We start from the raw sequence: 24,808 nt of genomic DNA on the forward strand, positions 1-24,808 counted from the left end.
CAATCCATGAGCATGGAACGTTTTTCCATTTCTTTGTGTCTTCCTCAATTTCTGTCATGAGTATTTTATAGTTTTCTGAGTACAGATCCTTTGCCTCTTTGGTTAGATTGATTCCTAGGTATCTTAAGGTTTTGGGTGCAATTGTAAATGGGATTGACTCCTTAATTTCTCTTTCTTCTGTCTTGTTGTTGGTGTATAGGAATACTACTGATTTCTGTGCATTGATTTTATATCCTGCCACTTGACTGAATTCCTGTATGAGTTCTAGCAGTTTTGGGGTGGAGTGTTTTCGGTTTTCCACATAAAGTGTCATATCATCTGCAAGGAGTGAGAGTTTGACTTCTTCTTTGCCAATTTGGATGACTTTGATTTCTTTTTGTTGTCTGATTGCTGTGGCTAGGACTTCTAATACTGTGTCGAATAGCAGTGGTGATAGTGGACATCCCTGCCACGTTCCTGACTGTAGGGGGGAAGCTCTCAGTTTTTGTCCATTGAGAATGATATTCACTGTACGTTTTTCATATATGGCTTTTATGATATTGAAGTATGTACCCTCTATGCCTATACTCTGAAGAGTTTTGATCAAGAAAGGATGCTGTTTTGTCAAATGCTTTTTCTGCATCTATTGTTAGAATCATATGATTCTTGTTCTTTCTTTTGTTAATGCATTGTATCACGTTGATTGATTTGCAGATGTTGAACCAACCTTGCAGCCCAGGGATAAATCCCACTTGGTTGTGGTAAATAATCCTTTTAATGTACTGTTGGATCCTATTGGCTAGTATTTTGGTGAGAATTTTTGAATCCATGTTCATCAGGGATATTGGTCTGTAATTCTCCTTTTTGATGGGGTCTTTGTCTGGTTTTGGGATTAAGGTAATGGTGGCCTCATAAAATGAGTTTGGAAGTTTTCCTCCCATTTCTGTTTTTTGGAACAGTTTCAGAAGAATAGGTATTAATTTTTCTTTAAGTGTTTATTAGAATTCCCCTGGGAAGGCATCTGGCCCTTGGCTTTTGTTTTTTGGGAGATTTTTGATGACTGCTTCAATTTCCTTAGTGGTTATAGGTCTGTTCAGGTTTTCTATTTCTTCCTGGTTCAGTTTTGGCAGTTGATACATCTCTAGGAATGCATCCATTTCTTCCAGGTTATCTAATTTGGTGGCATAGAGTTGCTCATAATACATTCTTATAATTGTCTGTATTTCTGTGGTGTTGGTTGTGATCTCTTCTCTTTCATTCATGATTTTGTTGATTTGGGTCATTTCTCTTTTGTTTTTGATAAGTCTGTCCAGGATTTATCAATGTTGTTAATTCTTTCAAGATACCAGCTCCTAGTTTAGTTGATCTGTTCTACTGTTCTTCTAGTTTCTATTTCATTGATTTCTGCTCTGATCTTTTTATTTCTCTTCTCCTGCTGGGTTTAGGCTTTATTTGCTGTTCTTTCTCCAGCTCCTTTAGGTGTAGGGTTAGGTTGTGTATTTGAGACCTTTCTTGTTTCTTGAGAAAGGCTTGTTTTGCTATATACTTTCCTCTTGGGACTGCCTTTGCTGCATCCCAAAGATTTTGAACAGTTGTGTTTTCATTTTCATTGGTTTCCATGAATTTTTTAAATTCTTCTTTAAGTTCCTGGTTGACCTATTCATTCTTTAGTAGGATGCTCTTTAGCCTCCATGTATTTGAGTTCTTTCCAACTTTCCTCTTGTGATTGAGTTCTACTTTCAAAGAATTGTTGTTTGAAAATAGGCAGGGAATGATCCCAATCTTTTGGTAGTGGTTGAGACCTGATTTGTGACCTAGGATGCGATCGATTCTGGAGAATGTTCCATGGGCACTAGAGAAGAATGTGTATTCCTTTGCTTTGGGATGGAATGTTCTGAATACGTCTGTGAAGTCCATTTGGTCCAGTGTGTCATTTAAAGTCTTTATTTCCTTGTTGATCTTTTGCTTAGACAATCTGTCCATTTCAGTGAGGGGGGGTGTTAAAGTCCCCCAGTATTATTGTATTGTTGTCAATGTGTTTCTTCGCTTTTGTTATTAATTGCCTTATATAATTGGCTGCTCCCATGTTAGGGGCATAGATATTTACATTTGTTACATCTTCTTGTTGGATAGACCCTTTAAGTAGGATATAGTGTCCTTCCTCATCTCTTATTACAGTCTTTGGTTTAAAATCTGATTTGTCTTATATATGGATTGCCACCCCAGGTTTTTTTGGTGTCCATTAGTATGGTAAATGGTTTTCCACCCTCTCACTTTCAATCTGGGGGTGGCTTTGCGTCTAAAATGAGTCTCTTGGGGCTCCTGGGTGGCTCAGTTGGTTAAGCGACTGCCTTCGGCTCAGGTCATGATCCTGGAGTCCCTGGATCGAGTCCCGCATCGGGCTCCCTGCTCGGCAGGAAGCCTGCTTCTCCCTCGACCCTCCCCGCTCTCATGTGCTCTCTGTCTCTCTCATTCTCTCTGTCTCAAATAAATAAATAAAATCTTTAAAAAAATAAAATAAAATAAAATAAAATGAGTCTCTTGCAGACAGCATATCGATGGGTCTTGTTTTTTAATCCAATCTGATAGCCTGTGTCTTTTGATTGGGGCATTTAGCCCATTTACATTCAGGGTAACTATTGAAAGGTAGGAATTTAGTGCCACTGTATTGCCTGTAAGGTGACTGTTACTGTACATTGTCTGTGTTCCTTTCTGGTCTATGTTGCTTTTAAGGTCTCTCTTTGCTTAGAGGACCCCTTTCAAGATTTCTTGTGGGGCTGGTTTCATGGTTGCAAATTCCTCTAGTTTTTGTTTGTCCTGGAAGCTTTTCATCTCTCCTTCTATTTTCAATGGTAGCCTAGCTGGATATAGTATTCTTGGCTGCATATTTTTCTCATTTAGTGCTCTGAAGATATCCTGCCAGTCCTTTCTGGCTTGCCAGGTCTCTGTGGATAGGTCTGTTGCCATTCTAATGTTTCTACCGTTGTAGGTTTCATATCTCTTCTCCCGAGCTGCTTTCAGGATTTTTTCTTTGTCTCTGAGACTCTTAAATTTTACTATTAGATGTCAGGGTGTTGTCCTATTTTTATTGATTTTGAGAGGCGTTCTATTTTTTTAAAAATTTAAATTCAATTAATTCATATATAGTGTATAATTTGTTTTAGAGGTAGAAGTCAGTGATTCATCAGTCTCATATAATATCCAGGGCTCATTACATGCCCTCCTTAATGCCCATAACCCAGTTACCCCATCCCCCACCCCCTTCCACTGTAGCAACCCTCAGTTTGTTTCCCCTGATGAAGAGTCTCTTGGTTTGTCTCCCTCTCTGCTTTTATCTTGTTTTATTTTTCCCTCCCTTCCTCCCATGATCGTCTGTTTTGTTTCTTCAATTCCACATATGAATGAGATAGTATGGTAATTGTCTTTCTCTGATTGATATATTTCACTTAGCATTATATCCTCTAGTTCCATCTTCCTTGTTGCAACTGTCAAGATTTCTTTTTTTTTTTTTGACAGTTGAGTGATGTTCCATTGTGTATATCTATACCATATCTTCTTTATCCATTAATCTGTTGATGGACATCTGGGATCTTTCCATAGTTTGGCTTTTTTGGACATTGCTACTATAAACATTGGGGTGCAGGTGCCCCTTTGGATCACTACATTTGTATCTTTGGGGTAAATACCCAGTAGTGCAATTGCTGGGTTGTAGTGTAGCTCTATTTTCAACTTTTTGAGGAGCCTCCATACTGTTTTCCAGAGTGGCTGCACCAGCTTACATTCCCACCAACAGTGTAAGAGGGTTTCCCTTTCTCTTCATCCTCCCCAACATCTGTCACTTAATGAGTGGTTAACTTTAGCCATTCTGACTGGTGTGTGGTGGTATGTCACTGTGGTTTTGATTTGTATTTCCCTGATGCCAAGTGATGTTGAACATTTTTTCATGTGTGTGTTAGCCATTTGTATGTCTTCTTTGGAGAAATATCTGTTCATGTCTTCTCCCCATTTCTTGATTGGATTATTTGTTCTTTGGGTGTTGAGTTTGATAAATTCTTTATAGATATTAGATACCAGCCCTTTATCGGATATGTCATTTGCAAATATCTTCTCCCATTCTGTCGGTTGTCTTTTGGTTTTGTTGACTGTTTCCTTTGCTTTGCAAAAGCTTTTTATCTTGATGAAATCCAATAGTTCATTTTCATCCAGATATTAGCTAATAGGATCTAATAATACTTTAAAAGGATTATTCACCATGACCGAGTGGGATATATTCCTGAGTTACAAGAGTGATTGAACATCCTCAAATTAATCAATGCGATACTTTACATTAATAAAAGAAAGGACAAGAACCATATGATCTTCTCAATAGATGCATACAAAGTATTTGACAAAGTACGCATCCTTTCTTGATTAAAACTCCTCAAAGTGTAAGGATAGAGGGAACATATCTCAATATCATAAAAGCCATATACAAAGGCTCACAGTGAATATCATTCTCAATGGGGAAAAACTGGGAGCTTTTCCCTTGAGGTCAGGAACGTGAGAGGGATGTCCACTCTCACCACTGTTGTTCAATATAGTACTAGAAGTCCTAGGCTCAGCAGTCAGACAACAGAAAGAAATAAAGTCATCTGAATTGACAAGGAAGAAGTCAAACTCTCACTTTTTGCAGATGACATGGTACTCTATGTGGAAAACCCAAAAGACTCCACCCCAAAATTGCTAGAACTCATAGAGGAATTCAGCAAAGTGGCAGGAGATAAAATCAATGCACAGAAATCAGTTGCATTTCTATACACTAACAACGAGACAGAACAAAGAGAAATTAAGGAGTCGATCCCATTTATAATTGTACCCAAAACCATAAGATACCTAGGAATAAATCTAACCAAAAAGGCAAAGTATCCATACTCTGAAAACTATAGAACATTCATGAAAGAAATTGATAAAGACTCAAAGAAATGGAAAAACGTTCCATGCTCATGGATTGGAAGAACAAATATTGTGAAAATGTCTATGCTACCTAGAGCAATCTATACATTCAATGCAATCCCTATCAAAATACCATCAACTTTTTTAACAGAGCTGTAACAAATAATCTTAAAATTTGTGTGAAACCAGAAAAGACCCCAAATAGCCAAAGGAATGGTGAAAAAGAAAACCAAAGCTGGTGGCATCACAATTCCATATTTCAAGCTCTATTACAAAGCTGTAATTGTCAAGACAGTATGGTACGGGCACAAAAACAGATCCTTAGATTAATGGAACAGAATAGAGAACCCAGAAATGGACCCTCAACACTGTGGTCACTAATCTTTGACAAAACAGGAAAGAATGTCCAATGAAAAAAAGACAGTCTCTTCAACAAATGGTGTTGGGAAAATTGGATAGCCACATGCAGAAGAATGAAACTGGACCATTTCCTTACACCACACACAAAAATAGACTCAAAATGGTTGAAAGACCTTAATGTGACACAGGAGTCCATCAAAATCCTAAAGGAGAACACAGGCAGCAACCTCTTCGACCTCAGCCACAGCAACTTCTTCCTAGACATGTCTCCTACACAGTCTCTTTAATTTACTTAGTGTTCTGTTATATGTTTGCATCCCCCCAGAGTCATAGGTTAAATCCTAATGCTCAGTGTGATGGTATTTAGAGATGGGAGATTTGCAAGATAATTATGTCGTGAGAGTGGAGCCCTCATTAATGGGATTAAAAGAGGCCCTTGAGAGTTCCCTCACCTCCTTTTGCCATGTGAGGACACAGCAAGAAGAGGCTTGTCCATTAAGTAGGAAGTTGACCTCAACAGATACCAACTTTTTCAGCTCCTTTATCTTGGAAATCCCAGCCTCCAATTATGTGAGAAGTAAAATTCTGCTCTTTATAGCCACTCCCCCTGCCCTAGTCTATGGTGTTTTCTTATAGCAGTCCTAGTGGACTAAGAAAATAAGGATCCAATTTCATTCTTTTTATGTAGATATCCAGTTTTCCCAACATCATTTTTTGAAGAGACTATCCTTTCCTCATTGTGTGTTCTTGGCATCCTTATTGAAGATTACTTAACCATATATGTGTGGTTTTATTTCTGGGCTCTCTATTTATTTTGCTGGACCATATGCCTATCTTTATGCAAGTACCCTATTTTTAATTACTATGACTTTGTAATGTATTTTGAAATCAAACAGTGTAATACCTCCAGCTTTGTTCTTTCTCAGGATTGTTTTGGCTTTTTGAGGCCTTATATGATTCTATATGTATTTTAAGATAATTTTTTTTATTTCTGTAAAAAATGCCACTAGGAATTTGATGAGATAATATTGAATTTATAGATTTCTTTAAGTAACATGGACATTTAAACAGTATTAAGTTTCCCAATCTGAGAACACAGGGTATCTTTTCATTATTTGTGTCTTCTTTCTTTTATCATTGTTGTATAATTTTCAATGTATATCTTTCATCTCCTTGGTTAAGTTTATTGGTATTTTCTTCTTTTTGATACTATTATAAATGGGATTGTTTTCTTTTCTTTTCTTTTTTTTTTTTTAAGATTTTTATTTATTTATTAGATAGAGACAGCAAGAGAGGTAATACAAGCAGGGGGAGTGAGAGAGGGAGAAGCAGTCTTCCCGTGGAGCAGGGAGCCCAATGTGGGGCTCGATCCCAGGACCCTGGGATCATGACCTGAGCCGAAGGCAGACGCTTAACGACTGAACCACCCAGGCGCCCCTGGGATTGTTTTCTTAACATTCTTTTAACATAATTTACTGTTAGTGTATAGAAATAAAATTGATTTTTTAATGTTCATTTTGTATCCTGAAGCTTCACTGAATTTATTAGTTCTAACAGGCTTTGTGTGTGTGTGTGTGTGTGTGTGTGTATGTGTGAACACAGTGTTCAGGTTTTTCTACATATAAGATTATGTCATCTGCAAATACATATTAATATACATCTTCCTTTTTGACTTGGATGCCTTTATTTCTCTTACTTTATTGTTTTTGCTACGATCTCCAATACTTTGGTAAATAGAAGTGAGAGTTGGCATCCTTATCTTATTCCTGATCATAGAGGAAAGGCTTTGAATATTTCTATATTGAATATGATGTTTACTTGTCAATTATGGCCCTTAATTTATTGGGGTACATTCCTTTTGTAGCTCATTTGTTGAGAGTTTTTATCGTGAAGGGTGATTAATTTTGCCAAATGCCTTTTCTGTATCGAGATGCTTATGATTTTTATTCTTCATTCTTTAAATGTAGTGTATCATATTAGTTGATTTATGTATGTTGATATCTTTTCATCCCCAGGATAAATCTTACTTTATCATGGTGAATGATCCTTTTAACGTACTGTTGAATTCAATTTGCTAGTATTTGTTGAGGATTTTTGCAACTGTATTCATCAGTGTTATTGGCCTAGAGTTTTTATTTCTTGTACAGTCATTGTCTGGCTTTGGTATCAGATTATTTCTGGCCTCATAGAATGAGTTGGGAAGTATTCCCTTCTCTGTAGTTTTTAGAAAGAATTTGAGAAGGATTGATATTAATTCTTTAAATGCTTGCTAGAATTAACCAGTGAAACCATTTGTTTTTGATTTTTTCTTTGTTGGGAGGTTTCTGATTACTGAAACTCCATGCATGTTATTGGTCTGTTCATATTTTCTATTTCTTCATGATTGTGTCTTGGTAATTTGTATAATTTTAAGAATTATTGATTTCGCTCAACATCGCTCGGCATCAGGGAAATCCAAATCAAAACCTCAATTAGATACCATCTCACACCAGTCAAAATGGCTAAAATTAACAAGTCAGGAAATGACAGATATTGGCGGGGATGCAGAGAAAGGGGAACCCTCCCTACACTGTTGGTAGGAATGCAAGCTGGTGCAGCCACTCTGGAAAAGAGTATGGAGGTTCCTCAAAAAGTTGAAAATAGAGCTACCCTACAATCCAGCAATTGCACTACTGGGTATTTACCCCAAAGATACAAATGTAGTGATCTGAAGGGGTACGTGCACCCCAATGTTTATAGCAGCAATGTCCACAATAGCCAAAGTGTCGAAAGAGCCTTGATGTCCATCAACAGATGAATGGATAAAGAAGATGTGGTATATATATACAATGGAATATTATGCAGCCATCAAAAGGAATGAAATCTTGCCATTTGCAACAACGTGCATGGAACTGGAGGTGTTATGTTGAGCGAAATAAGTCAATCAGAGAAGGACATGTATCATATGACCTCACTGATACGAGGAATTCTTAATCTCAGGAAACAAACTGAGGGTTGCCGGAGTGGTGGGGGGTGGGAGGGATGGGGTGGCTGGGTGATAGACATTGGGGAGGGTATGTGCTGTGGTGAGCACTGTGAATTGTGTAAGACTGTTGAATCACAGACCTGTACCTCTGAAACAAATAATACATTATATGTTAAAAAAAAAAAAGTAGATAGTAGGAAGGGTAAAATGAAGGGGGGAAATCGGAGGGGGAGACGAACCATGAGAGACTATGGACTCTGAGAAACAAACTGAGGGTTCTAGAGGGGAGGGGGTGAGAGGATGGGTTAGCCTGGTGATGGGTATTAAAGCACTGGGTGTTATACACAAACAATGAATCATGGAACACTACATCAAAAACTAATGATGTAATGTATGGTGATTAACATAACATAATAAAATTTAAAAAAAGAATTCCTGATTTTGTTTAAGTTATCCAGTTTGTTCATATATAATTAGTCTTATTAGTCTCTCTCAATCCTTTTTTTTCTGTAGCATAGATTGTAATGTTTCATTTATGATTTTACATTTTAAGTCTTCTCTCTTGTCTTAGTCTTGCTAAAGGTTGTGTTGATTTTGATTACTTTTTAAAAAAACAACTCGTATTTTCTTGAGTTTTCTCATTTTGTACTCTTATTTATCTCTGCATTAATCTTTAATATTTACTTTTTGGTAGCTTCGAACATAGTTTGTTCTGTTTTGAATTGAGGTGTAAAGTGAGGTTGTTTAGTTCAGAACTCTGTTTTTTTTTAAGATTTTATTTATTTATTTTTTTCAGACAGAGAGCATGGCAGGGGGGAAGGAGGAGCAGAGGGAGAGGGAGGAGCATACTGCCTGCTGAGCAGGGAGCCCAACGTGGGGCTGGATCCCTGGACCCTGGGATCATGACCTGAGCAGAAGGCAGACGTTTAACTGACTGAGCCACCCAGGCACCCTTGAGAGCTCTCTTCTTTTTTAATATAGGCATTTGTTAGTTTTAATTTTCTCTTTGTACCGGTTTTGTTGTATCCCATTAGTTTTGGTATATATTTTTTTCTTTTTATTTTGTCTCAAGATATTTTCTGATTTCCCCTTTGATTTCTTTTTTGATCCATTATTTCAGAAATGTGTTGTTAAATTTCTACATATTTTTTAACTTTCAAATTTTCCTCCTGCTATTGATTCCTAGTTTCATTCCATTGTGGTCAGAAAAGATAACTTATATGTTTTCAGTCTTCTTAAATTTGTTAAGACTTGTTTTGTGTCCTAACATATGATATATTTTGGAGTCTATCCCACACACATATGAACAGAATGTGGATTCTGATGCTGTTATGTGGAATTTTGTTTCTATGTGTGTTAAGCACATGTGTTTTGTAGTGTTGTTCAAGTCTGTGTTTTCCTTATTGATTTTCTCTTTGAATATTTTACCCATTGTTGAAAGTGGGGTATTGAAGTCCCTTACTATTATTCTTTTCCTTCTGTTCTTCCCTTCAGTTGTGTCAATGTTTGTTTCTATATTTAGGTGCTCTCATGGTGGGTACATATACATTTATCATGGGTATATCTTCCTGATTAATTGATCCACTTATCATTATATAATGTCCTTGTTTGTCTCTTGTTAAAGATTTTGATTTAAAGACTATTTTGTCTCATATAAGTGTAGCTACCTGTTCCTTCTTTTGTTTCTTATTTTCATGGAATATCTTTTTCAGTACCTTCACTTTTAGTCTAAAGTATCCTTAAATCTGAAATGAGTCTCTTAGATAGGATATTGTTGGGTGTTGTTATTGTTGTTTTCTTAATCCAGTTGTCCACTCTATGTATTTTGATTGGGGGTTTAATGGATTTATATTTAAAGTAATTATTGATAGGAGAGGACTTACTATTGCCATTTTGTTAATTGTTGTCTGTCTTATATTTTTTTTTGTTCCTCTTTTCTCCCTTGCTTTTATTGTGCTTTATTGATTTTTTTGTAGTGATATGCTTTGATTTCTTGCTCTTCTTCTTTTATCTTCTATATGTATTTTCTTTGTAGTTATCATGAGATTTACATACAATATGTTATAGTTACAGCAGTCTTTTTTAAGCTAAGAAAACAACTTCAATGATATACCAAAAGTCTATACTTTTACCTTTGTCTCCCCCTCACTCTGTCATTGATGTAACAGTTTAGCTTTTTTTTTTTTTTTTTTTTTATGTAAAGCAGATCTAGTCGTGATGAGTTTCCTCAGCTTCTGTTTGTCTGGGAAAGTCTTTATGTCTCAATTTTTTAAAGAACAGTTTTACCAGGAATTGTATTCCTGGTCAGTATATTTTTTCTTTCAAAACTTTTAATGTGTCATCTCAGTCTCTTATGACCTTCAAAATTTCTGCTGAGAAATCCACTCCATAACCTTATAGGGCTCACTTGTATGTGATAAGTCACTTTGCTATTGGTGCTTTCAAAATTCTATCTTTGACTTATAACAATTTGATTTGATTTCTTTGGGTTCGTCTTCCTTCTGTTTTCTTCAGCTTCATAAATCTAGATTGCCTATACTTCTCAGATTTGGGACATTTTAGGCCATTATTTCCTTAAATAAGATTTCTGCCCCTTTCTTTCTCTTCTCTTACTGGGACTTTCATTATACACACACACATGCACACACACATATGTTTTTCTTGAAGCATTCCTTAAGTCCCCTAGTCTTTCTTCACTTTTTTCTTTCTCTTTTCTTTTGGCTTTCTTACTGTGTAAATTCAGATGATTTGCCTTTGAGTTCACTGGTTCTTTCTTCTGCTTGGTCAGGTTTGTTGTTGAGACTCTATATTGATTTTTTTTTTTTCACTTGCGTTATTGTATTCTTCTGTGGTTCTTGTTCATATATTGTTTTCTTGATTTCATTTACTTATCTTTCAGTGGTCTCTTATTACTCCCTTACTTCTTTAATATAATTATTTTGAGTTACTTGCCAGGCAATTCTAGAGCTCCATTTATTTAGGGTTAGTTACTGCAGATTTATTTTGTTTCTGTGGTTGTGTCATAGTTCTCTAATCCTTCACTTCCCTTGTAGCTTTGCATTGGTGTCTGTGCATTTGAAGAAACAACTACTTCTCCTAGTCTTTATGGATCAGCTTCAAAGGGAAAGATATTCATCAACCAGCCTCGCTAGAGATACTGGGAGCATCTGAAAATTTTTCTATGAATTATTATGTTCAACTCTTCCTTCCTTCCTAGGTTTGCATGTCTTCTCTGAATTTCAGAGAGTCATTTTGGGTATAGTGAGTTGTCTACATTTTCTCCTTGGGATGTGCACAGAAAATCCAGAGTGTTGAATGCACACCCCATTCTTTCTCCCTTCTGAAGGAGAAGTCTCAGGGTCCCAATGTTTGGGAGCCATGACAGCAGCAGTAAGACACCCACTTATTTTCTTTATTTTTAGCTGTTGTCTGATGTCTGAAGTATGTTTGTTCTGTTAGTGCTCTGGGTGGGTGAAACAGAAACAGATCCTTTGTGCAGTGCAATGAAAGGCCAGGGATGTTGGATATATGCTACACTCTCCCTTTTCCCTGAGGGAGAAGTCATAAGCTGAGATGATCTCTGCAATGCTGAGTGCTGCCCTGGGGCAAGGTCTGAAATGGATAAAGTGAAATTGCACTTTTTACCCATTATAATGTGGCTATTGTTGGTTTTGTATTAATCTTTGGTACTGCAACTTTTTAACTGGATTTTGATTTTCTCATAAAGGTATTTTGGTTCATATAACATTGTTAAAACAGTATTTTTATGGAGGATAAGGTTTGGCACTTCCTATTTCACCATCTTGCTGATGTCACTCCCTTTTGCTCTATTTTTTATTATATATTAATCTACCTTATAATCCATATCATATATTTTAATAGATTGACTACTGAGGTCTAGACAAGAAACATCATGGAAATATCTCCTAGTTCTGAGTTAGGGTGAGGAAAAGGAAACATTTTTAATTTAATTTAATTATGTATATTAGTCCCCATACAGTACATCATTAGTTTTTGTTGTAGTGTTCCATGATTCATTGTTTTAATATAACACCCAGTGCTCCATGCAGTACGGGCCCTCCTTAATACCCATCACCGGGCTAACCCATCTCCCCCCGCCCCCTCCTCTAAAACCCTCAATTTGTTTCTCAGAGTCCATAGTCTCTCATGGTTCATCTCTCCCTCCGATTTCCCCCTTTCATTTTTCCCTTTCTTCTTCTAATGTCCTCCATGCTATTCCTTATGTTCCACAAATAAGTGAAACCATATGATAATTGATTTTCTCTGCTTGACTTATTTCGCTTAGCATAATTTCCTCCAGTCTCATCCATGTTGATGTAAAAGTTGAGTATTCATCCTTTCTGATGGCTGAGTAATATTCCATTGTATATATGGACCATATCTTCTTAACCATTCATCTGTTGAAGGGCATCTCAGTTCTTTCCACAGTTTGCCTATTGCAGACATTGCTGCTATGAACATTGGGGTGCATATGGCCCTTCTTTTCACTATATCTGTGTCTGTGGGGTAAATACCCAATAGTGTAATTGCTGGGTCATAGGGTAGCTCCATTTTTAATTTTTTCAGGCACCTCCACACTGTTTTCCAAAGTGGCTGTACCAACTTGCATTCCCACCAACAGTGTAAGAGGGTTCCCCTTTCTCCACAACCTCTCCAACATTTGTTGTTTCTTGCCTTGTCAATTTTTGCCATTCTTACTGCTGTAACGTGGTATCTCAATGTGGTTTTGATTTGAATTTCCCTGATGGCTAATGATGATGAACATTTTTTCATGTGTCTTTTAGCCATTTGTATGTCTTATTCGAGTAAGTGTCTATTCGTGTCTTCTGCCCATTTTTTGACTTGATTATTTGTTTTTTGGATGTTGAGTTTGAGAAGTTCTTTATAGATCTTGAATACCAGCCCTTTATCTGTAGTGTCATTTGCAAATATCTTCTCCCATTCTGTGGGTTGCGTCTTTGTTTTGTTGACTGTTTCCTTTGCTGTGCAGATGCTTTTTATCTTGATGAAGTCCCAAAAGTTCATTTTTGCTTTTGTTTCACTAGACTTTGGACATGTATCTTGAAAGAAGTTGCTGTGGCTCATGTCAAAGAGGTTACTGCCTATGTTCTTTAAGATTTTGATGGATTCCTTTCTCACATTGAGGTCTTTCATCCATTTTGAGTTTATCTTTGTGTATGGTATTAGAGAATCGTCAAGTTTCATTCTTCTGTATATAGCTGTCCAATTTTCCCAGCACCATTTTTTGAAGAGACTGTCTTTTCTCCATTGCATATTTTTTCCTGCTTTGTTGAAGATTATTTGACCATAGAGTTGAGGGTCCATATCTGGGCTCTCTATTCTGTTCCATTGGTCTATATGTCTGTTTTTGTGCCAGTACCATGCTGTCTTGGTGATCACTGCTTTGTAATATAGCTTGAAATCGGGCAATGTGATACCCCCAGCTTTGTTTTTCTTTCTCAACATTTCCTTGGTGATTCGGGATCTTTTCTGATTCCATACAAATTTTAGGATTGTTTGTTCCAGCACTTTGAAAAATGTTATTGGAATTTTGATCGGGATGGCATTGAAGGTATAGATTGCTCTGGGTAGCATAGACATTTTAACAATGTTTATTCTTCCGATCCATGGGCATGGAATGTTTTTCCATCTTTTTGTGTCTTTTTCAGTTTCTTTCATGAGTGCTCTGTAGTTCCTAGAGTATAGATCCTTTACCTCTTTGGTTAGATTTATTCTGAGGTATCTTATAGTTTTTGGTGCTATTGTAAATGGAATTGATTCTCTAATTTCTGTTTCTACAGTTGCGTTGTTAGTGTATAAAAAAGCAACTGATTTCTCTGCATTGATTTTGTATCCTGCCACATTACTGAATTGCTGTATGAGTTCTAGTAACTTGGGGGTGGAGTCTTTTGGGTTTTCCACATAAAGTATCATGTCATCTGCGAAAAGAGAAAGTGTGACTTTTTCTTTGCCCATTTGAATACCTTTTATTTCTTTTTGTTGTCTGATTGTTGTTGCTAGGACTTCTAGTACTATGTTGAACAATAGTCGTGAGAGTGGGCCTCCTTGGCATGTTCCTGATCTTAAGGGAAAGGCTCTCAGCTTTTCCCCATTGAGGATGATATTCACTGTGGGTTTTTCATAGATGGATTTTATGAACTTGAGGAATGTTCCCTCTATCCTTATACTCTGAAGAGTTTTAATCAGGAAAGGATGCTGTATTTTGTCAAATGCTTTTTCTGCGTCAATTGAGAGAACCATATGGTTCTTCTTTCTCCTCTTATTAATGTGTTCTATCACACTGATTGATTTGTGAATGTTGAACCACCCTTGCATCCCGGGGATAAATCCCACTTGGTCCTGGTGAATGATCCTTTTAATGTATTGTTGGATCCTATTAGCTAGGATTTTGTTGAAGATTTTGGAATCGATATTCATCAGGATATCGGTCTGAAATTCTCCTTTTTGATGGTTTGGGGATTAAGGTAATGCTGGTCTCATAGAATGAGTCTGGAAGCTTTCCTTCTGTTTCTGTTTTTTGAAACAGCTTCAGTAGAATAGGTATTATTTCTTCATTGAATGTTTAGTAGAATTCCCCAGGGAATCCTTCAGGCCCTGGACTCTTGTTTTTTGGGAGCTTTTTGGTCACTGCTTCAATCTCATTACTGGTTATTGGCCTATTCAGGTTGTCAATTTCTTCCTGTTTCAGCCTTGGGAGTTTATAGGTTTCCCGGAAAGCATCCATTTCTTCCAGGTTGCTCAGTTTATTGGCATATAGTTGTTGATAATAATTTCTAATAATTGTTTCTATTTCCTTGGTGGTAGTCATGATCTCTCCCCTTTCATTCATAATTTTATTAATTTGGGTCCTTTCTCTTTTCTTTTGGATAAGTCTGGGAAGTGGTTTATCGATCGTATTAATTCTTTCAAAGAACCAGCTTCTAGTTTCGTTGAATTGATCCACTGTGTTTCTGGTTTCTAATTCATTGATCTCTGCTCTAATCTTAATTACTTCTCTTCTAATGCATGGCTTAGGCATCTTTTGTTGCTTTTTCTGTATTCTCTAAGGTGTAGAGTTAGTCAGTGAATTTGGGACTTTTCTCTTTTTTTGAGTGAGGCTTGGATGGCTATGTATTTCCCCCTTAGGATTGCCTTTGCTGTATCCTATAGGTTTTGGACCGATGTGTTTTCATTCTCGTTGGTTTCCATGAATTGTTTAAGTTCTTCTTTGATTTCCTGGTTGACCCAAACATTCTTGAACAGAATGGTCTTTAACTTCCAACTGTTTGAATTTCTTCCAAATTTTTTCTTGTGATTGAGTTCCAGTTTTAAAGCATTATGGTCTGAGAATATGCAGGGAATAATCTCAGTCTTTTGGTATCAGTTGAGACTTGATCTGTGACCCAGTATTTGGTCTATTCTGGAGAAAGTTCCGTGTGTGTTCGAGAAGAATGAGTATTCTGTTGTTTTAGGGTAGAATGTTCTGTATATATCTATGAGGTCCATCTGGTCCAGTGTGTCATTCAAAGCTCTTGTTTCTTTGTTGATTTTCTGCTTTGATGATCTGTCTATTGCTGAGAATGGAGTATTGAGGTCTCCTACAATTAACGTATTGTTATCAATATGACTCTTTATTTTGGTTAACAGTTGGATTATGTAGATGGCTGCTCCCTTGTTGGGGGTGTAGATATTTACAGTTGTTAGATCTTCTTGTTGGATAGACCCTTTAAGAATGATATAGTGTCCTTCTGTGTCTCTAACTACAGTCTTTAGTTTAAAATCTAATTTGTTTGATATAAGAATTGCTACCCCAGCTTTCTTTTGAGGTCTGCCAGCATGGAAGATGGATCTCCATCCCTTCACTTTCAGTCTGGATGTATCTTTAGGTTCAAAATGAGTCTCTTGTAGGCAGCATATGGATGGGTCCTGTCTTTTTTATCCAATCTGCAACCCTGGGCCGGCTTAGTTGTCACATAGTCTTTCAATTTTTGCCGGTCTTGGAAGCTCTGCATCTCTCCATCCATTCTAAATGACAACCTTGCTGGATAAAGTATTCTTGGCTCTGTGTTCTTCTGGCTTAGTACCTTGAATATGTCTTGCTAGGCCTTTATGGCTTGCCAGGTGTCTGTGGATAGGTCTGGTGTTATTCTGATGTTCCTCCCTCTGTACGTAAGGAATCTCTTCCCCCTAAATCCCCTGAAGATGGTTTCCTTGGTTCTAAGATTTGTGAGTTTTACTATTACATGCTGGGGTGTTGGCCTGTTTTCCTTGATCTTGGGAGGGGTCCTGTCTGCCTCTAGGACTGGAATGTTTGTTTCATTCCCCAGATTAGGGAAATTCTCAGCTACGATTTGCTCAAATATATCTTCTAGTCCTGTCTCTCTCTCCACCCCCCCCCCAGGATTTCCAATATTTCTGTCATTGAAACGTTTCATGGTGTCACTTATTTCTCTGATTCTATTTTCATGGATTCTGAGTTGTTTTTCCCTAGCCTCCTCTTTTCCCTTTTTGCCTATTAATTGGTCTTCGAGGTTACTAATTCATTCTTCTGACTCGCTTACCCTAGCTGTTAGATTATCTAGATTAGATTGGATCTCATTGATAGCATTTTTAAATTCTGCCAATTCAGCTTTCATTTCTGCCCTTAGAGACTCTATGTTGCCATTAATTGATTTCTCCATTCTAGCTATTGTCTTCATAATTGCTAGCCTGAATTCCATCTCCGATATCTTGGTTGTATCTGAATCCATTTGTAAATCTGTGGCAAAAGTCATAGTCTCTGAGTCTTTCCTATTTTGGGGGTTCTTCCTCCTAGTCATTCTGTTGAGGGGTGTTTGAGGGAATGTATAGAGTCCAAATTATTGACCACAAACCAAGCATGATGCACCTGTTTTCTAGGGACCTTAGGATTGCTGGCCTCTTGTTTTCCCATCCTGTCTTCTGGGGGAGGGGCCTGCAGTGCTGTTACTCAGGCAACCCTGTTTGGGCAGAGTTGTCCTGCCCCCTGTGGCGGAGGATGGGCTCAGTGGAAATCGTTTTTTGGGGGCTTTTGTTCTCTGGCGGCTCTCCCTGTCAGAGCCATGTCTCTTCCCAGAGTCAGAGCAGAAGAGACCGTTTCCAACCCTCTGCCTCAGAGCAGAGAGATTGCAGTCTGTTCTTCAGTGAGCTCTCCAGGACACACTATCTCCGTTTCTGTCTGTGGTGCTATAAACAGCAGGGTCCTGGGTTGTGCGCCCGTCAGCAGCGCTCCCAGTCCTCACCTCCAGGTGGGGGCATGTCTCTGCCCTTTATGCTTCTAAAACCTCCAGCTGCCCCCAGTTTGCACGTGCGGCCCTGCCACTCTGGGTTTCCCTCCAGGGGGCTGCCCTAAAGTCCCTTCCCCACCGCTACCGGTCTGTGAGTCTGTGCCAAGTCCCCAGTGCAGGAGGCTGTCACTTGCAGGTGGTGTAGGATCCCCATAGCCAGGCTCCCTCCCGCTGCCATTTATCCTCCCATATCTGCCCATGGAATCACGTCTCCCCGCTTCGTACCTCAAAACCAACCACCTGCAATTTTCTGTTTGTAGAGATCCAGATCTATCTTCTTACATCTCAGGCTGATTTTTGGGTGTTCAGAGTGGTTTGGTAGATATCCAGCTCAATTCTGGGGACCGTTTCAAATAGGGTCGGTAATCCTCTTCCATCTTCCACGGCCACACACACACATTTTCTTTGGAAGTGTAGGATGCTAAACTATCATGAGAGGTGCCACTGAGAATGCTTGTAACAACATTATATCTAGTTATATAAATATAATTTATAACTAAAATAAATTCAACTTGGAACAGTTACTGAAATTAATATAGATTAGTGATCAGGGCTTCCTACTTATCCTACATAAAAAAAATAATAAATAAGTACCTTAATTATTTATACATTTCCTACATTTTGACAGTAGATTTAATTCTAACCCATTTTTACCTGAGAGTTCTAGTTTATGTATCATATATATATATTTTTTCAATACAGATATGTTTGTATAATAATACTATATGCACCTAAGAAGAAATCTTTCAACAAAACAATAATCTCACATTGCTATAAAATTACTTTGGACTAACCTAAACCTGTATCATTTAACTGTTAACTACAGGTAAGCAAAGAGAATCAAAATACAAATAATGAATTACAGCAGCCTCTGGTTTACATACAGAAGGCTGGATTATAGTAGGGAGGATAAATGGGAACTTTAAACCAGCTTTGAATTTATCACCTATATGTTTTCATTAAAAAAATATAACTGACATCTACACCTAGTTGAATATTGACAAAATGTATAGAGTCTGTGAAATATAGCATGGGCATAATTAAAACACAAAACATTATTTAGTGTAATTTGATTTTTTAACCCGAATATTTTCTTTCTTGGTAGTCAAACAAAAATTTGGATATTTCGATTAATGCATCAAACAACTTTAATCTCAACATTACATGGTCAGTTGGTTCAACAGGTAAGAGGATTTTGTTGTCGCGTGTCTTTCACATGTTTGTTTATGGAATGTGTTCTCACATGGCCTTTTATTGTTAATTCAAATATTGAAATTTTAAAAAAATGTCATTGTGCTGATTCAGGTAAAAATAATAAGTAGCATTGTTAATAAAGTTTCATTCCTTTGTCAACTTTGTCCCTTATTCAATTAAAATTAGATGCATAACAAATACTGTACACCACATAATTTTTTAAAATGGTAGTGTTATGTATTGCTATGATTTTAATTAAGATATTACTTCTTTAATGACTAGGGACTGAGATTTCAGTTATTTGATTCACTATTGAAGCTATAAATTTAATTATTAACCTTAATATTGATAGAAAACAATGAAATTTTGTGCATGCTGATAAATTAACATGTTTTCTATTACTTTCAAGCTTAGAAATATACTATTCCCTTTGTCAGCTTCAGTGCTGAGAGAAGGTTGGAAAAAACCCCTATACTTAATATGTCTTCCGTAATAAGGTTTTTAAGTTGAAGTTTTTGACTTTTAAAAAATGTAACCAAGATTAAAGTAAACTATGTTGGATTATGAAAAAGTGTGCTCACATTTTTGTATTTACATCTTAGGAAATTCTGTTGGTTTTTATTTTCTATATCAAAGATATACTTTTGCGTAAAAGTGTTGGAATCTTCTTTAAAGAAAATATGTGGATTCTTAGACATCCATATTTGATTTCTGAAATTCAAGTCATTATGCCATTTTAATATGTAGAATCGGGGACATGTAGAATTCAAGAATGATGAGGTCTTTGCAGTTCTAGAACCTATATTCCATGTGTTAAAAAATGAGAAGTTTGGGCAACTATATAGTTTGTTACTATGGTGCCAAACATATAGTAAAATCTTGGCATTTTGAGCTTCATTAATTAAGAATTCATGATGGAATACTGGGTTGGCTCAGTTGGTAGAATATTTATTTTTTGATCTTAGGGTTGTAAGTTTGATTCCCATGTTGGGTGTAGAGATTACTTAAAAATAAAATCATTTTAAAGAAAGGAATTCATGAAAACTTGTACTATTAATTTGAATTTTACTTTGTCACAATAAATTGACTCTAGAAGATTTTTAAAATTTGTTAACAAAAATAAATAAAACCTTTGTAATTAGTTTAGAATGGTGATTTTTTTTTTAATGGAAGAAATTGCTTGTAACTTTTAGATTCCCATAACCCTAAATCTCAGAAATTTTGATTTATCAGGTTAGGAGATGGGGTCAGGAAGTCTGCCTTTTAAAACAGCATCCCATGTAATTTTGGAATAGGTGATGAGTTAGAAATTAATTCAGTTGCTCAGTGTACTAATTCTAAATATTTTTACTGTTTTTTAAGGTGGAAGGCTTAGTAAGATTGTTGGAAATGTTTTGTTCCAGTTGGTCAATTTCAGTAAATATTTATTGAGTATGCAATATGTGTTTAACTAATTAAACATTTAATTAGTTAAACCTTTCAATTTATTCAAAGTAGTGATGGTTCAATTTGTGGTTAAGACAAATAAATTGATTCCTTTTCCATTTTTTAATTGGATTGAGACATGTGAAATATGTCCTGATTTGTTTTGAGAGGCTCTGTGGAGTAGTAAATAGAAGGAACTCAGTGTTTGGAGCTAATATATACCTGAGTTCCAAAGTGGAATTTACTATTCAGTAGCTATAAACTTAAGGCAAGTGTTTTAATCTTTCTGAGGGTCAGGTTTCAATTTGAAAAATATAGATGGAATACCTCTGGGATAAAACTGTTACTAGAAAAGAATATAAAATCTCTACACCAGTGACTAGTACATAGCACTTAATCAGTGGTATCATTTAAGATTTATTTATTTATTTATTATTTATTTGAGAGAGAGAATGAGAGAGAGAGAGCATGAGAGGGGGGAGGGTCAGAGGGAGAAGCAGGCTTCCCACTGAGCAGGGAGCCCGATGCAGGATTCGATCCTGGGACTCCAGGATCATGACCTGAGCCGAAGGCAGTCGCTTAACCAACTGAGCCATCCAGGCGCCCCGAGTGGTATCATTTAAAAAAAATAATTTTTATACTATTTCCATTAATTTTAATGTGAATTTTATTTCTCCTTTGTTACTCTAAATAGTGAACAAGTTTATTTTGATAATTATGTTTTTATACGTACAGTTCTAAAAATTAAGTAAATATAATATATATTTTTAAGTTCAAAAAGATCCTTTTTTCCTAATAGGAGTTTTAAAAATTTGTTATTATTATTTACATTTTAGCTGGAACAGTATCCGGGGAGGAGACTCCTATAGTTTCCAAAACTAATATAAAGGAATACAGAGATAGTTTTTCCTATGAAAAATTTAACTTTAGAAGCAATCCTAACATCACATTCTATGTGTACGTCAGCAACTTTTCCTGGCCTATTAAAATACAGGTAAGTGTTAATAGTGTTTAACATAATGACCATTGAGTATTTTCTTAACAAAAACCATGCTGTTTTTGTTTGAAGTAATGATATGGATAAGATTTCTATGTTTTGAACAACATGAAACGTATTGATCCTTGATAAAAAGGGTACATTGAATGTCTAATGATGAATGTGTTGTTTATTTTTTGACTGTTCAAAATCTATTGGTTTAATGTTAATTACAGTTTTCTTTTTGGGTAAGAATGGAGTGCCAGAGGGGCAATATTATTTCGCCTAGTTTATACTCTGACTGAGAAGACTAGGAGAACAGAATCCAAGTTCAGAAGGTTTATCTATGTGGTCTTGAAGTTTAAGATCCAGCATAGATAGAAGATAGGTCAAAAGTAGATGGCTTTCTCCTTTGTGATATTAGCTCAAAGGGAGGGCTTTAGCCTGATTAAAGTACAGGTGGTAAGTTTGAGGCCTGGTATCCAGGAAAGGGGTGAAAACTGGTTATTTCTTGGGACTGGGCTTTGCACTGGACAGCAGATCTTCTCAGTCTCTATGCCCAGGTTTTGACTCCTCTCATAGTTATGAGAGCCATGGAAAAATGTGCTTGAGTATTCCCCCGGGACTCCAAAGGATGACACAACCAGATTCCAGGTTTAAAATATCACAGCTGCCCCCTGATCCAGGCAGCATGTTTCTCCCTTTCTCCTTTAATTTTCCTTTTTTCCGGCAAAATCTAGTGGAGGGGGACACACTTGCTGCTTTAACACTTCATTTCCCTATGGCCCAACAGTGAAAACTGTCAGTCACACAGCCAACAGATTATCTGTCCTACATTCAGTTTGTGAAACTCGATTGACTTGTATTTCTAGTTTAGTGGTCCTCGAAGTGTGGTCCCCTGATCACGAGCAGCAATGATAATGAATGTCTTTATTAAAAATGTTCATACTAATGATATTGAATCAATCAAAAAATGTAATTTTTTAATGAAATTATATTCTAAGAAATGCATCAAAACTTCAGATAACCAGATTGTTTGGGTTTTCTGATCAACTGTATACTTCATCTGAGGGTTAGATACTCTGTTCTTACAGCTTTACTTGAAATTATTTGCTTTGTTTAGAATCTCATTTTTCTTTTATTATATATTGAACATAATTTAAACTTCATTAAAAATTTAGGGTAAGCAGTACTTAACAGTTCTTTAAGACCCACTACCTCTCACTGTTGATTTCTTTGTGCTACATATAGATGTTGTATATTTCTTTCCTTTTTTTATTAAAGTATATTTCGTTTTTTATTGTGTTTAGTGATAGGCTGCTAAAGGCTTTAGATTTACTACTAGGAAACATTTAGGATGTTCTTTCTATCTTGAATTAGTCAGGGTTTGTGTTCTTAATTTATGCTTTTATGAAAGAAAAGCCTGTATGTTGTAATGTTGGCATTTGTTCATATATTCATTCTTTTATGACTGATTATTTGATTAGATTGAATTCAAATTAGTTTATGGAAATCTCCTATGTACCAAGCCCTGTGCTAGGTCATTATGTTTTAAAATCTTTAAGGGGTGCCTGGGTGGCTGTCAGTTAAGTGTCTGCCTTCGGCTTGGGTCATGATTTCTGGGTCCTGGGATCGAGCCCCGTGTCAGGCTTCCTTCTCAGTGGGGAGTCTTCTCCCTCTCCCTCCATCTCATTCTCTCTCTCTCTCTCTCTCCTGCTCTCAAATAAATAAATAAAATCTTTAAAAAAAATCTTTAAAAAGTGTACAGATTATTCTTTCCCCTTTCATATTAATGACAGCTTATGATCTATGACTAGAAATTATTTAATTTCTATGTGATTTGTGGGAAGATAGTGATTTTTAAAAATCATATATTTATGGGAAAATTATTTTTATTTGTAAGGCTAATTCAGCATCTAAATTAAGGAAGTTAATTAACTAAGAAATATAATCACTACTCAGTAATGAGAATTATTTTGATATTTTTATTTCTTCATTGTATAGTGATTGATTTAGATGCTATTATGGTCAGAAGATGCTGGAAATATTTTGACCTTGAGGATGTTGGATGCATCATTTTATTTTCTAGGATTTATACAGAAATATGAATCAGATTTCACTTGGTATATTCAAATTATGATTAAAGGCAACAAAAGGGTTCATCTATTGATCATATTAAGTAGTGATTAAAATTGATATAATTGCTACATTTTAAGTTTTTTCATGTCCTTCATGTGTGGTTATCTAATTATTTATTTTTAAGCAAATTACATCATTACTATAGAATGTTAATGAATATTTAATGGTTAAAAATTAAATTTTAAATTGAATTTTCTTTTGAGAACATACTAGCAATATGTTCTAGAAGCCACACCAGAATTTGTGTAATAAAGTTGAAATATTCTACTCTCCCCAAATAATAAAATTTAGAAAGTAACTGATGGTTAAGATAGGTAGAGCCTAATTCCTACTTTTTGATTAAAATAATTATATTAGTTCTGAGAAATATGTTATATTAAAGCACATGAGTATGTGTGTTTGTTTATAGGATTGTAAAATAACTTTACTATTTTAGATTTATTTGCTAATAGAATTGAAATACCCTGATTTTTTAATGCTTTTGAATGCTTAATCAACCTTGTTATACAGGGGTAAGCTCCAGTTGGTCATTTGTATTAGTTTTTTATGTATTGTTGGATTTGATTTGTTAAAATTTTGTTAAGAATTTCTATACCTATGCTTATGAGAGGTATTAGTCTATAGTCTTCTATTTGTTGTAATCTTGTTTGACTTTGTATCATGGTACTGCTGGCCTTATAAAATGAATTGGAAAACATTTCCTTTTAATTTTCTGAAAGATTTGTGTGGAATTGATATTATTTTTTCTTAAATTTGTGGTAGAATTCAACATTGAATGTATTTGGACTTCCAGGTTTCTTTGTGGGAAGGTTTCAACTAAAATTTCAATGTCTTTAATAAGATTTAGAGGTTTGTGTTTTCTATTTCTTCTTGAATGAGTTCTATCAGTTTGTGTTTCACAGTTATATTTCTTCCATTTGATTTAACTTGTAGAATTTACTGGCAAAAGATTATTAATAATATTTACATGTTATCCAGTAGATATCATCACTCTTATTTCTGATATTCATAATTTATTTCTCCTTTCTTTCTCTCTCTTTTTTTCCTTGATCAGCTGGAGAGTTATCAGTTTCATTAATTTTTCTTTGAGAAACAAATGGTTCATTCATTTTCTCTATTTTTTCCATTTCATTAATTTCTTCTCTTTATTCCCTTTCTTTTGCTTACTTCGACATTAATTTGCTCTTCTTTTTCTGGTTTCTTAAGGTGAATACTTTCCAATTTCCTTTTTGATTTCCTCCATTGTCAGTTGAGTATTTAGAAGTGGCATATTTTATTTACAGCGCTTTGGAAAATGTCTAAAAATGTTTCTGTAATGTATTTCTAATTTAACTTTATCGTCACAAAAAATATTTTGAATGATTTAAATTCCTTAAATTTAGTGAGACTTATTTTATGACCCAGTGTGTTTTGCAGAATAATGACTCCACAGAAGTCCTGGTGCCCGTGAATATATTATCTTACATGAAAAAGGGGAGTGTGAACATGTGATTAAGTTTAGGGTGTTAAGAT

General features: G+C 35.8%; 1 protein-coding gene across 2 annotated transcripts in view; it reads left to right on the plus strand.

The window, feature by feature from the left end:
• Positions 1–24,808, plus strand: part of ATRNL1 (attractin like 1) — an 804,411-nt gene that overhangs the window by 306,468 nt on the left and 473,135 nt on the right. For both annotated transcript variants that reach the window (XM_064595308.1, XM_064595309.1), the window contains exons 23-24: positions 18,668–18,746; positions 21,018–21,175. In XM_064595308.1, coding sequence (XP_064451378.1) covers positions 18,668–18,746; positions 21,018–21,175 — 237 coding nt within the window. The remainder of the gene's footprint in view (positions 1–18,667; positions 18,747–21,017; positions 21,176–24,808) is intronic.

Source organism: Mirounga angustirostris, unplaced genomic scaffold (genome assembly GCF_029215605.1).
Source record: "Mirounga angustirostris isolate CCGP_5_RB_7025 unplaced genomic scaffold, mMirAng1.0.hap1 SCAF_6, whole genome shotgun sequence".
Classification (NCBI taxonomy): domain Eukaryota; kingdom Metazoa; phylum Chordata; class Mammalia; order Carnivora; family Phocidae; genus Mirounga; species Mirounga angustirostris.